General features: G+C 52.2%; 1 protein-coding gene across 1 annotated transcript in view; it reads right to left on the reverse strand.

Annotated features, from left to right (window-relative positions):
- Positions 1-2,405: 2,405 nt before the first annotated feature.
- Positions 2,406-14,436, reverse strand: part of STPG1 (sperm tail PG-rich repeat containing 1) — a 52,002-nt gene continuing 39,971 nt past the window's right edge. The window contains exons 8-10 of the mRNA XM_059895738.1: positions 13,274-13,439; positions 4,400-4,590; positions 2,406-2,605 (exon numbers count right to left, since the gene is read on the reverse strand). Of these exons, the coding sequence (XP_059751721.1) occupies positions 2,529-2,605; positions 4,400-4,590; positions 13,274-13,439 (434 nt within the window). The 3' untranslated portion in view covers positions 2,406-2,528. The remainder of the gene's footprint in view (positions 2,606-4,399; positions 4,591-13,273; positions 13,440-14,436) is intronic.

A 14,436-nucleotide genomic window follows, 5' to 3' on the forward strand; every position in this document is an offset into this window, starting at 1 on the left:
AGGAGGGAGGGAGGGAAGGATAAATAGGTCGACAGGCAGTTGGATGAACACATGGAGGGCCAGATGAAGAGTTCAACAATTAGGTGTATTTACTAGACCTTTGCTGCTCTAAGTGTGGTCCACGGACCAGCAGCGTCGGCATCACCTGGGAGCTCGTTAGAACAACACCTAAAACTAATACAACGTTATATTTCAATTATATCTCAATTCAAAAGAAAAAAGAAAAAATACGTAGACTCTCGGGCCCCACCCGAGATCTTTTAATAAGATCTCCAAGTGATTTGCATGCACATTCAATTTTGGAAAATACTATCAGTACATCCTAACCCTAACTAGACACTTTGCAATCACACCAAGAATGTTAATAAAGATACCACTGCCCAGACCCTGCCTCAGATCAGAACTTTGAGGGTCGGGCCTGGGCAGTCTCTATAACAGCTCCCGAAGTGATCCTACCATACAGATGGGGCTTGAGAACCACAGGGCTGGACAGAGCTGTGAGCAGCCTATGACATCTTCAGAGAGGCTGGGTACAACCCAGGCAGACCCTCTGAGCTCAGGGCCTCAGCTCCAGCCGTGTCTTCTATGGAATACCCCGATTCCAACTGGCCAAGAGCAGCCCTGCCATTCTCCTCCCAGAGTCTCCGCTTTCCTGACCCCACTTGGAGGGGTTTCTATAGAGACAGTCCTCACCTGCTGGTGCTCAGCCCAGCTGCCCCAGGGAGGAGCGGCCTGTCTTGTTTTCTATGCAGTCCCTCAAGCATCTGCCTGCAGTGATCCCAGGGCTGGCTGCTTCCAGCCCAGTGGCCTGCTAAGGTCTCCTAGGGTCAGAGGGACCTAAAAGCCAAGGCTTTCAGGTCTGGCCCTATTGTCAAGAGTCTGGGTTCAAAGAAAGGTGCAGCTTCAAGTGTCAGCCTTAAAGGGGTCTTCCAGAATTTCTAGCGCCGAAGTGGACAACTGATGGTTAGCAGAAGAGTTTCCTTTAGCCTGAACAAAAAATTTTTAATTGAAATATGGTTGTTGACATCTCCGATCAAGAAGTTGCACATTTTAAAATTTCCCAGGTTCTTTTGAAAAGTCTGCAGATGTGGCAACAGGTAGCTGGCCTTTAGATGGGCAGCATTCTCAGCTCCTGGACCTCCTCTCGCCTCACCTGTCTTGCTCCCTTGCCTTGCCCACCCAACCCTGCAAGTGCTTGACCTTGAACCTCCAAATTCGGATCCACCTCTTGACCTCTAGGAGAAGCTAAGGACCTGAGCGGACGCAGCACAAGGTGTCCACCTGTAGGTCCAGACCTTGGACGCTCTTGGCGCCGTGCTCCAGGCTGCCTCCCGGTCATCCCAAAGCAGTGGGGCACTTGCGGGAATCTGGTTCACAACAAGGCCAGCTTTGGTGAGAAATGAGAACTCTTTAACTGGACCCGTTGTTCCATCCTTCTCCCTCCCTCTTCCTCACCCGCCCCTCCCTGAAGGGAGAGGCAGTCAGCGGCCAGTTCTGGACTAACAGTCACGGAGGGAAGTCAAAGGAGAAAGCCAAGGGCAAGGGAGGGACACGCGGAGGGGAGGGAGGTGGCACAAGAGGCTTCCACTTACAAAAGCCCAAGACACGTGGATAGTTGGGGAAGGAGGGGAGGTGTGGTTAACTCCAGTTCCTCTTGGTTCTTTGAGAATCTTGTCCTCTTGCTGAGGGGGACCGACTTGGCGGGCCAGAAAGGATCCATTAAAGATCATATTGAACTTGAGCACGAGGTGGGAGGGACGGAGACCAGGCCAGGGAAGGGGAAAGGCCGGGCAAAAGTAAGAACCTGCAGGCGCCCCTCAGCCGCTGTGCCCAGGGCTCTGGCCCCAGAGGGTCCTGCCCACATCTGCCCCTTGTGCACGGAGCCAACAAATGGACGTGGAGGCCTCTCCTGAAAGTGGGTGAAGAGCTCACGTGACCACGGTGACGCTGCCATGCTCTTCCTAGGGCGAGACACGAAGGCTGAGCTGGGGGCGAGGGCCAGGCAACCCCTTCAGGTCCCTGTCACAGCGCCTGTGGGCCTTCCCGGCTCCTGGAACTCCGGGAGGAGTCTGGAGGTCAAGGCCAGAGCGTGGGAGTGTGCCGGGGCCACGGCCTTGCGCCGCCCACCCTGTGGCCCCGGAGCCCTGGCTCAGCATCAGGCTTCCAGACGGGGCATCTGCCATCGGCCACCTCCTCCTGGATGCCGAGCTGCATGAGCTCTGAAGGCTGAGGGGAGGCGGGCCAAGCCAGGCCGGAGGGCACGTGGCCAAGTAACCAAGGGGGCTCTGTCAGGTCCTCACTTCTGCTCAGGGATCCACTGGGGTCCGTGGGGTGGGGGTCCACGCTCCAGGGGGCAGCTCAGAACAAGGACAAGCACGGCAGGCCAGCTGTAACACCAGGCTGGGGGCAAGGCCGTCCCAAGTCATCAGCCGTCACACACGAGATGGGCGCTCTCTGAATGACCGTCCGGGGTGCCTGGGGGTAGAGCTGGTGGCCGGGGGGGGTCTCCTTGAGCTCGGATGAGGTGACTACAACACTGGGATCCATTTCTTGTCCTCATTGTAGAGAAAGGACTGCTTTCCAGGGAATTCCGGCTTGTATGTGGCTGTGAGAGGAGAAAGAGAGAGTGTTGAGAGGGAAAAGGCCAGTTCTCAAGGTCCTGGCACCCGGCGTAGGAGCGCGTGAGGCCGGCGGAACCCCTGCCCCGGCCCCTGCACCTGACATGTGGGGAGACAGGGAGGGAGGGACTGGCCCTAGGTCGTCCGGCTCTGAACTGGCCCAGGCGGGACTCGAACTCCGGCTCCCCACCTTCTTCAACTCACTAACTTTTTTAACAGAAGAAAATTTACAAAAGAGTTTTGTAGGAAATTTGAAAAGAAATGAATAGAGCAATACTCTTATAGAAGCAAGGTGTCAGCTTAATGCGGTTTTGCTTTGATTTAGTTCAGAAATTTCCGGAAAACTGAAAGCCATCACAATAGCAGCCAGGACCACGCAGGGCTTGGGAACCACAACCCGGCGTGGCTGGAAACTCTCGCGTTGATGCTGATTTGTTCACGAGGGCCGCGCACGGCCTCCGGTACACCCTCAGGAAGCTGCTGAGGGGTCCAGGTAGACCTGCGCCCACTGGAAGCCAAGAAGGCAGATGTCTGCATGCACTTACTCTGGGAGGCCCTCAGGGAAGCCCACCTTGGCCTAGGTGATCACAGCCGCAGGCCCTGGCCTGCACCTGCACTCCAGGTGCCCGCGTGGAGAAGATGCTCGGAGAAAGCTCCTAGAGGACTGGGCCAAACAGGGTCAGACGAGGATCCGGCTGGTCTCCGGGGTCCTGGCATCACCACTCCATGGGGCATTCGTACATTTGCGGGACCAAGCTGAGTTCTGCCTGGACTGACCAGATGACCCGTAGGTCAAACCTCTGCCATCTTATTGGCTTATCACTACGTTTCCAAGGACAGAGCCATGAGAATGATATTCTCCCTGTCCCGCCTACCTTACATTTTACTCACCTGTGTGTGTGGAGGGAAGGGGACGCCTCGGGGGGCCAGCGCTGAGCCTCAGTCATCTTTGCCAACGCAGTGTGGGAGCATCCGCGATGCTGATTGAGAGCCTGACTTTCACAGGCCTGGCGGCCACCTCAGCCCTTGCCTTCCCCCTCCCACGCCACCAGCCCATCAGCACACCTGTCATCCCCCAATGCCATAAACCCTGGCCAGTGTCGGGGGTGGTAAATAGCTAGGGGCTCCAAGTAGGCAGGGGAGTGCAGGGACCACCCACTGGAACAAGTCCCTCAGACTATCAGCTCTCAGGCAGATCCTGGGCGTAACTATATGGCTTGAAAGAGCTGCTCGGGTGGAGCCCTGTTTTATTTCGTGACAGACAAGGCGTCGAGGGGAGAGAGTCTGGGCCTCTGCCCTCCACTCACCCTCCGCAGGGCTATGACACCTTGCTCTCCGGGCCTTTCCCATCTGGGAGGTGACCCCGCCAGACTAGACCCGCGATTTCAACATTCTTAAGAGCATGAACTTTTTAGACAAAAGCTATGGCTCTTTTCCCCAGAAAATAATATCTGCGTGCTTCAAATCTGCAGACAATTTCAGGGTCACAGACCCCCTGGAGCCCAGCTTCGTGTCTCTTGAAACAGTCATAGTCCTCAGTTATAAATCCCTGACCTGGATCATCTCTAAGAGCCCTTTCACCTTAAAAAAATAAATTAAAAAAAAAAAACAAAAACCCACCTTTCATACTCTGAAAGTGTAAGCTGAAAAGTCTTCTAGATCCACTCTAACCCCTGTAAACTGTTTGGCAAACAGCCTATAAATCAGTGGTATTTGATGGCCCAGGAATGACAAACAATTCCAGGTTTGGTTTTTACGATCACTGAAAGCAATCCTCTGACCTGGGCCGGGCAGGCCTGGCTGGGACGGCGCCACTGTCCACCGGCTGGTGTTGGACACGAAGGATGCACTGGAGATGAAGTGCTTGGGGGGCCCCGTGTAGTCCACGATCTCATACTGCCCAGGGCCTGGAAGAGGCGGCTTTGGGGGCAGAGGCAAAGGCTGGGCAGAGAAATTTAGGATGGCGTTTCTCCTTCAGAAAAGACAAAAATGGGAAGATGTCACTAAATCAGTCTATTGGAGAAATGGCAGTTTTTCGACATAGCCAGGACCTGCCCAGCGCCCAGCCATTTGCGAGAGGACTGGATGAGGCACTGGGAGACCTGTTTCTTCTTCCGGCTCCACTGCTGGTGATCTGGGGACCCTGGACCCCAGTCTTCCCGCCTGCACAAGGGCGATCATAACGGTACCTACCCCGTAGGCTTGTTTTCAGGGTTAAAGGAGATGACACACCTAAAACACCGTAGTCAGGACAGGGCCCAGCACAAAGTGAGAGCTCAGTACATTTGTCGTTGTGGATGACGGATGTCGTTGAGCTGATCAGGAATGGCAGAAGGCATCGATGCCATGTGCCAACTCTGATCGCTTGGTAGTGCCTCGCTGGAGCTCCATGTAAAGAACTGAGGCCTCGTTTGGACTCTATGGGAAGAGCATTGGTGAGCCACTTATGATGTCTGCCATGGCCAGGAAATGGGAAGAGGCATCCCAGATTCCAAGGATTTGCCATCCCAAGACTAGTAGATCTTTAGAGGCCATTCCAGCACTGACATCTCAGAAACTTATTAAACATCTTTTTGGCAAGGCAGGATGTAGGAGTGGAAAAATACTGGGTTGGAAATCAAGAGACCTCTGAATAATGATCACCACTTAGATTGCAGTTGTTTTCAGGTCTGTCTTCCCCCCTTCAGGAAAGGGAGTCTTTTAAGCCTGTTATTGAGAGAATAAATGAAAGAGAGAACCTGTATTCGAGCCCTCACTCTGTTACTAATTCACTCTGGGACTCAGTCTCCCCATCTGTAAAATGAGGGGGTTGGACATGACGACCTCTGAGGTCCCTTCCAGCTGTGACCTCCCATCTGGCCTTGATTCAGAGAGGTCCACTGGGTTGCCCAGGAATCCTGGGATTGTTAACGGGGAACGCCCTACCCTCCAGGCCATGCAATAGAAGGGCTGCCCATTTCTGCCTCACATCTGAAGCTTTTTCTAAGGTTTCTCACCAAAATGAAAGAAAGATTTCTCAGAGCCTTGAATGGCCCCAGGAGACTCACCACAGCTCAAAGCCAACCCATCCAAACAGAGGAGGGAAGTGGGATGCCTAGCCACCGGAACTCTGCTGCCCTTTGGCCAACACCTTCTGAAGCAGAGGCATTCTTAGACTCGGAGAGCTAGAGGAGACCTAGAGATGTCTTACCCAACATCCTTATTTTGCTTAAGAAGTTGGTGCCCAGAGAGAGAAAGTGAGTCACCCAATGTCACAGAGCAGGTTCGTGGTAATGCCAGCACTGGAACTCAAGTCTTGGTGGCTAGCAAGATGGGGAGGGCATTGTGGCAGAGGAGAATTTTCGAGTTTTAGACTCACACAGACCTGAGTCTGAATACCAGGCAGCCAAGTGCCTGGACCTCTCTCTTCCTGGCAACAAGGAGCAGTAACACTCACTCCTTACATGCGGGTTCATGACTGGAGAAAAGCTATGTAAGGTGCCTAGCAGAGCGTCCGAACACAGTAAGTGCTCAGTAAAAGCAGGTGTGTTATTACGACGATCCCTTGCAGCACCACCATCCGCTGCCTGGACGGGCAACGGAGCCTCAGGAAAGTGAGGTTAGGGGGCCTCTCACCAGAGTTACCCTGGGGCAGGGTGGACACTCCCACTGCCAGCGGAGGCTGCTGGAGGCAGCCTGCTAGAGGCTCACATCTTGGGATGGAGGAAGAGCTGGCTTGGATGTGTATACTTAGGATAAAGGTGTCCACAGGAAAAGGGGGGAAAACGTTGCCTCCTTTCTTTCCCTCCAGTCTGCGTGGAAGAACTGGTTGCAGTGTGTGATCCACCACTCTCCCCTTACAAACAAAAGCTGGCGTCTCCTTGTTCCGGCTGCATCACCCCTTCAGAGCACCCTCAGAAATTTGAACATTGAGAGACAGGCTTGATTCCTGGAAGTTAGAGGTGAAATAAGCCAACCACCGCATGAGCTTACTCCATGGGTCCGGGTCACCCTGAGTCTTTGAGGAAACTGTGAGATGTCTACTCTCCTGACCAGGGACAGCCTGCAGGGAGCTGGGCAGCGGGGGTCAGCGTCTTACCAGATTCTTGCTGAGAGTGAGTGAGACAGGTCCCTTACCCTCCCCTCCATCCACATGCCCAGGAGAGGCTTGGCCCCACCAACTCAGCTCCCTGGATCTTCGGACAGTGTCAGCCCCGTGTGCAGCTCTGTGCCAGGTACTCTGGGGTGTCCAGACTGTTCTGTGCTAAGACACAGACCCTGAATGCCCCGGAAGGTTTGACAATCCACAGCCAGTGACAATCATGACCGGTGACAACTTACAGGCTTTGCACTCAGACAGACGTGAGTTTGAATCTCTGCTTCCCCATCCACTAGCTGTGCATCCTTAGAAAAGTCTCTTAATCTCCCTAAGCCTCAGTTTCTTTATCTGTAAAACGGTGGATAATAATACCTGCCTTCCAGGGTTGTTATGAAGATTAACGAGTGCTTTACTGGTACCATTTTTTTTTTTTAACATGAAATGTTAGAATAGAGGTGAGAGAGACTAATTCCAACTGGGTGAATCCAGAAATCTACCCTAGAAGAGGTAACATTTGCTCTGAAAGGTAAGCAGGAATTCTTCGGGTAGAAAACGTGGAGATGGGGGCATTTCCCACAGAGGAAACAGCAGGGGCAAAAGCCTGGAAGAGGGACAAGCCGTGCTGCATGGGGCCGGGATTGGGGCACAAGGAGCCGGAGGCTAAGCCCCTGGACCGCCTTCAAGCCTCCTTCCACCCGTGAATTCTGGATTGTTCGTTTGGTTTTCCAACCAACCCCCATTACAGGCCCTGAGGAGGAGCTAAAGGAAAACTCCTACCAGTGGCCTCTCAATGCAGCCTAACTCCCAGGTCACCTCCCAGAAACACCCAGCGCAGGAACTTCCCTGGTGGTCCAGTGGTTAGGACTCCGCGCTTTCACTGCTGTGGCCCCGGGTTTGATCCCTGGTTGGGGAACTAAGATCCCACAGGCTACCCTGTGCGGCCAAAAGAAAAAAAAAGAAGTGACCAGAAATACCCAGCACAGCGTTGTCCAACGACTCCATGCCTTTGCCGTGCTGTTCCTTCTGCCAGGAGCACCTCCTTTCCCTGCCAACTCTGATTCCGTCTTTGCTTCTCACCTCCTCCAGGGAAACTCCCCCGGCCACAATCCTCCCCCTTCCCCGCCTCCCTTCCTGGGCTCCATAGAGGAGCACCGGTTTTGGAGTCAGATGAACCTGGATTCCACCCTCTGCTCTACCACCCGGGAGAGTCTGTGTCCCCTGTAAACTCTATGTAACAATCCTGACCCGTGGGAGAGTTGGAAGATGATGCTGTAGAAAGTCTGTGAAAACTCTGAGCTGGGGGAAGCTGGCCCCTCAATACACTGTAGCCATTCTTCTCTTCTCTGCACAAGACACATTACTTTTCTATGCTTTTTACTTGCCTAGCTCTTTAATGCAGGGGATGGTGTCTTATCCATCACTGAGGCCCTGGTCCCTATTCCCGAGGACATTTGCCTAACTGCAGAGAGAAGCAGAGGGGTTGAAGCAAGTAGGGGAGCCCAGGCATCTGAACCCCACCTGACAGTTTTATCCTCATCCGGGGCTGGTCCTTCCATGTCATCATGGGGCTGGGCAGATCACTGAGGTCAGACTGAATCAAACCCAGGGCAGCCACAGTGCATTGTAACCAGGGCTTTTATGAGCCTCATCGCCCAGTGTTAAAAGCCAACCTGGTCCTGCCCCGTGGAAAAAAAACATCTGTCAAAGGCTCTGAGTTGGCCACAACTGGATTAAGTTGTGTTTGCAGCTTCCAGTGTGAGCTGTTTGCAAATCACCAAAGAATAATGAATGTCTCAGAGGACTCAGCAGGTCACTTGGGGAGGGCATCTGAGACCCTCGGGACACTCCCAGGCACAGATTCACTCTGCCTCAGGGATTCCCAGGGTCGGGAGGGATAAAGGGGCAATTTTTTTCTCATCATTAAAGGGCAGCCGATTGCCTCTGGGGTGGAATGCGGTATCTGTTTAACAGGGTAGTGGGTGACAGATTACAGCTGCTTGGGAAGAAGCATCCCATATCTAATTGAAAATCCCAGGGGAACTTTAGGTGGGTCCAACGTAATTACCCAAATTGGAGTGGGGCCGACGGGGCTTGATTCTTCGGCTCTGGCTGTGACAGGACAGCGTGTCTGAGCAAAACCAGTGGTTTAAAAACTCCAGGAAGCAGATCAAGGGTTAGAAAGATGTCAGTGGGTGTTTCACCTCCCTGCTGGCGTGAGTTGGAAGGCAGCACCTAGGAGGAAGTATTCTGATCTCCAAAAGCCCTTCCCCTGACTCACCCTGATCCATTGAGTCATCGCTGTGACGGATGCTGAAGACCTACAGAAGTGAAACCCTGGCTGATAGCCTCCCCCAGAGACCCCCTGGAAGCTGGTAAATCCTCTTAGCTTTTGAGTCAGCAACGTGCCCTTAACACAGAGACACTCTGTGACGTGTTCTTCAGCTGAGGAGCCCAGAAATGGCCACGCCAACAACCCTACAGCCCCTCACAGCATCTGTGCTGCGGGGCCACTCAAGAAACATCAGGTGAGTGCAGAGGGCTCGCTCACACGTTTCGATAAAAGTACAAATCACGCACGTCAAAAGCTTACAGTTTGCCAGACCTGGTGAGTTATGCGGGTCGTCTTTTTTTATCCTTGCAAGCCTGTTGTAAAGTGTGCTTGCCCCAACTCACAGAGGATGAATTTGAATTCCCAAGGAGTTAAGTGACCCCCCCCCCCACGCCACTACCCACAGCCTCCCAGGGCTGGTGAGAGGGGAAGGCGGGAGTTTCAGCGGCCTGACTCCCTGCCTGTGCTAATGCCCTCGGTGCCACGGCCTCTGCAGCCGGTTCCCAGCTCAGGAGGCCAGCAGGGGTCGGTAACACGGCACCAGCGACCCCAGCGAGAATTAACATCTCCCCCGGTTCTCCCTGCATCCTGAAGAAAGCAGCGCCGAAATATCATTTTTGCAAACTGGAACCCCACCCATGAATGGGGAGCCACACACTTCCAAGCAGGAGAAACAAGGGCAGGCGTCACGTCCTGTCACATGCGTGTGACACCTGGGCAGCCCGTGCTTCCACGAAAGAAACACTGTGGTGATCCTCAGATTCTCCACCACTGCCCCATGCAGCCCCCGGAGATCTGAGTATGATTAGGCTTGATGTGGACAAAGTCTCAGCATATCGATGGGGAGGAAACAACGCAGACCTTCTCCGGGGCCTGACAACCCCAGGATGGGCCCTCAGGTGCTCCTGCCCCTCTCTTCCCTCCAGGGTCACAGGAAAGGAAACAGAATTTGAATTTGAGAGACTGGAGTTTGGATACTCCTTCAATACTATCATATTCGGCTGTATCTTTTCTTTATATTACATCCCTTTCTCCATCATCCCACATAAACGGATGGATGCTATTTTGGAATAAACAACAGCACACTTTAGTTTTATCTCTTTGCTTTTAAATGAAATTACAGATTTCTCAACTTCATCCTTTCCATGTCAACTCAACAATATATACTGGACTTCCTCTGTGGGTCCTGGCTGGCCCCATGTTCACTGCCTCCGTACGCTCTCCGAAGTGACATGGTGAGCGAAGCTGGGGTCACAGAGTGTGAGAAATGGAAAGATTTCCCCTCTTTTCACACATGGAGAAACAAAGGCCCAGGGAGGCGCGGAGAGCAGCCCCAGACCGCAGAGCCTGCCGTGGAGGCTGGGGCACCGCCCACTCACCAGGGTGAACCCAAGTTTAAGAGACACTGGGTTTGACAGGTCTCTTTACTGCGGGCCTTCTCAGAGCCTTTAATAAGCTCATGTATACTGTGATGCACCCAGGGGCAGAGGGATTGTACGCAGTGCTTCCTAGGTTTATTAACCGAGGATCCGCCATTCACGAAGCATCACAGAGAGCCAGTGCGCCCCAGATACCCCCAGACACACCAGCACTACTGCACTGCTCCCACCAGAAAGCTGGCGCCCTTGAGAGGGGGTGTGTGGTCATGCAACCTTGGGGCCCACACGATCCGGCGTTTTGTGGCACGTTCCTCTGCCTTGCTCTGGAGTTGTTGCCAGGTGAGCCTGAAGGTATGGATGGTGTTCTGTCCACGTGAGCTCCCCCATAGCCCTCAGCACAGCACCAGAAACCTCCAGGGCCTGCTGACTGACAGATGCCAATGCCATAAAATGAGGCTATTTCAAACCACTGGTCCAAACTCGGATGCAGGCCAAATGACACTGCTCTGGGGAAAGCGGTTAAACACCGAGGGTTCCTCACTCTCCTCTCATCGTTTCCCTGAAGAAGCTTCCAGAGTCAGGGTGGGGGCTTGAGCCTCCATGCCACAAAACAGCTGCATCCACTATCGTCATATATCCTCTCTAGGATATAGAATAATAGCTGCTGTAATAAGAAGAGTGAGAGCTATTTTCAAGCACTTTCTCATCTAATCCTCACAGAACCCCCATGAGATAAGGTTCTTATCTCCACTTAATACATGGAAACATGGAGGCTCAGGGAGGAGAAGTCTCTGCTAGAGACAGAGCTGTGATTCTCACTCAGGTCTGCTAACCCCTAAGCCTGTCCTCTCTCCCACTCCATTTGGGGGCAGCATAGGGAAAGGCTGTGCGTAGTGGTGCCCAAGCCAACCCGGAGGCAGGAAGTCCCTGACGTTTGGAGAGAGCCTGTTCCTGGAGACTTTCCCGCCCCGGTCCCGAGTCCTGCAGCCTATGAAGGGTCAACCTGCAGAAACCCAGATCCGAAGGGCAGAAGGGACTCAGCGGGTGGACTCCATCTGAGGTCTGAATCCCTTCCCCAGGTCCTGGGTTGGACTCAGCAGGCTCATGTCCTGCACCTCTCCCTTACCCCTGACCCCTTGCCCTGAGCTGATGGTCCGAGTAGACCCTGTGTTGCCAGCCTCCCCGGGCCACCCAGGCTTCTGACCCCCTGTGGCTATGCGCCCAGCCAGCTGCCTGACCTCTCTGGAGGGTCCCAGGTGGCTATACCCTTAGTCCCAGCCCCGCTGGTCAGCCCTCCCAACAGCCAATCCTGTTGAGAGTGACAGGACGGCTGACCTTAGTGGCACTTAGTTCTAGAAGTTCTAGACCCATTTGAGGAATATTAAGCCCTGTGAATTTTTGAGCCTCTGAGGTGAAAGTAGCATTAAATGTACAGGAGATTAAAGAAAGTAACACAAATCCCTGTCTTTTAAAATTTGTGTTATTGACTCACTATTTGTACCTACTATATCAAATATATTATTAAAATCAGAAAGCAACTTTCAGATAAATTATCCCCACTTTACTTTACAACCAAGGGCATGCAGGCTCAGAGGGGTTAGCACAGTGCTGATGGTCACACAGCATGAATAGAGCAGAGCTGAGGTTCAAATCTAGCAGGTCTGACCAACTCCAAAGTCTAGGCTTTTAACCTATCAGTACAAAGCTATGAGAGTTTCACCACTTTCGTATATCCTGCCACCCCAGTGGAGATTTTATATTATAAAAATAGAATAATATCAGCACCAGGAGAGTACAGCAACATGGGGAATGTTGGCAGATCCAAACAGTCCTGAGCCTGAGTCCCAGGGGCGTCTCAGGTTAGCTGTGTGGACTTAGCAAGCCTTTCAGCCTCGCTGAGGCCTGGCTTCCTCCTCTATGAAGTAAGAATAATCATTCCTACAATAGTTGTTATGGGGGCTTCCCTGGTGGTTCAGTGGTTGAGAATCCGCCTGCCAGTGCAGGGGACACGGGTTCGAGCCCTGGTCTGGGAAGATCCCACATGTCGCGGAGCAACTAAGCCCGTGCGCCACAACTACTGAGCCTGCGCTCTAGAGCCCATGAGCCACAACTACTGAGCCCGCGCGCCTAGAGCCCGTGCTCTGCAACAAAGAGAGGCCACCGCAATGAGAAGCCCATGCACCGCAACAAAGAGTAGCCCCTGCTCGCCACAACTAGAGAAAGCCCACGTGCAGCAACAAAGACTCAATGCAGCCAAAAATAAAATAAATTAAAAAAATAAATTAAAAAAAAAGTTGTTATGATCATTGAAGAAGATGTTAAGTTCCTGGCATGCAGTAGTTACTCAATAAATACTACGTATCCGGGGCTTCCCTGGTGGTGCAGTGGTTAAGAATCCGCCTGCCAATGCAGGGGTCATGAGTTCAACCCCTGGTCCGGGAAGATCCCACATGCCGCGGAGTAACTAAGCCCGTGTGCCACAACTACTGAGCCTGCGCTCTAGAGCCCGCAAGCCACAACTACTGAGCCTGCGAGCCACAGTTACTGAAGCCCGCACGCCTAGAGCCCGTGCTCCACAACAAGAGAAGCCACTGCAGTGAGAAGCCCGTGCACAGCAAGGAAGAGTAGCCCCCGCTTGCCACAACTAAAGAAAGCCTGCGTGCAGCAACGAAGACACACACACACGCAAAAAAAAATACTACGTATTCAACAAGTATTTCTTGAGCACCTGCTATGTGTCAGCAAGGGCCCCAGGAGACCAACTCGGCCTGTGTCTGCCAAGCTGTGACACCCCTTCTTTTTCTCCCCAGGTTCGGGTCCTTCCCCAGAACCACCTTCCAGAAGAAACATCAGGTTGGTCAGGACTCACCGGATAAGAGGCTTTTTCTGAGCTTTGGTGTGACCTTTCAGGTTGTAATAACCGGGTCCTGGGCCTGTCGACGTCAGTGTTAATCCACGGCCAGTTTTTGATTTAAAACAAGACATTAATATCTTCGGCGACTGCTTCACAAGGGATTCGTTGACATTATAATGCCCTGAGCAGAAAGAAATTTTAACACAGAATAAAGAACTCCTCTCAAATAAATAAAAAGCAGTAAGAATACATTTAATGACTATAAGGCAGTATCACTCCAGGATGGTCAAGTAGAAGGGGCCTGGAATAACTGAAAATAACGCTCACCATTTAGAGAACATGTGTATGTGCATCACATATGTAGCTCATTTAATCCTCACGGCAGCCCTGCAAGGTGGGTATTAGCACCTCCATTCTAAACATGAGGAAATAGACTCAGAGATATTCAGGAATTTGCCAAAGGACATTCATCTAACCAGGGCCTAAGCCCAGCTTCCTCCTCCATAAACTAAGGATAATAATTCTTCTAACAACTGGGAGGCTATGGTAGAAAAAGAACATTTTAGGTTCCTGGCACATGGTAGCTGTTTAGTAACTATTATGCAATCAACAAATATTTATTGAGCACCTACTATGTGGACCCAGAACCACCTTTCTCCAAGGTCCATGCTTTCCCACCATGCCTTGTCTCAAGAAACTGTCAGAATATAAGTGATTTGGTTGTGCACAAAGCTTTAAGGAAGAAGAGAATGATCTGAGCTGGGGTAAAGAGGGAGCAGTCTCACCCTAAATAACAAGTAACCCTGTAAATGGGGGCAGGCATTTTGGGGCGCAAAGCGGCAGTACTAGGCAAAGGCCTTCAAGATGCTGCACGCTTTGACCCTGGCTTCCTATTACTTGGAAATTAAGGAAATTATTCAACATAACGGAAAAGCTCTAAGCCTAAAGATGTACACAACAGCAGTAGCTACAGTGTGAGAAACGATGAATAGCCCAAAGGTCCAAGTACAAGGGCACAGTTATGGGAAAACAGCCTAATCTGGTGGAATATCAGCCCTGAGGGTGGTAAATGCAAAGGCCATGAAGCCTATGGCAATGTTCTCGAAAATAAAGGTGAGCGAGAAAAGTAAAATAGAGCCTAACAGTCTATACTGTATATACTGTGATATCAATGTGCA

Source organism: Balaenoptera ricei, chromosome 1 (genome assembly GCF_028023285.1).
Source record: "Balaenoptera ricei isolate mBalRic1 chromosome 1, mBalRic1.hap2, whole genome shotgun sequence".
NCBI classification, from domain to species: Eukaryota; Metazoa; Chordata; class Mammalia; order Artiodactyla; family Balaenopteridae; genus Balaenoptera; species Balaenoptera ricei.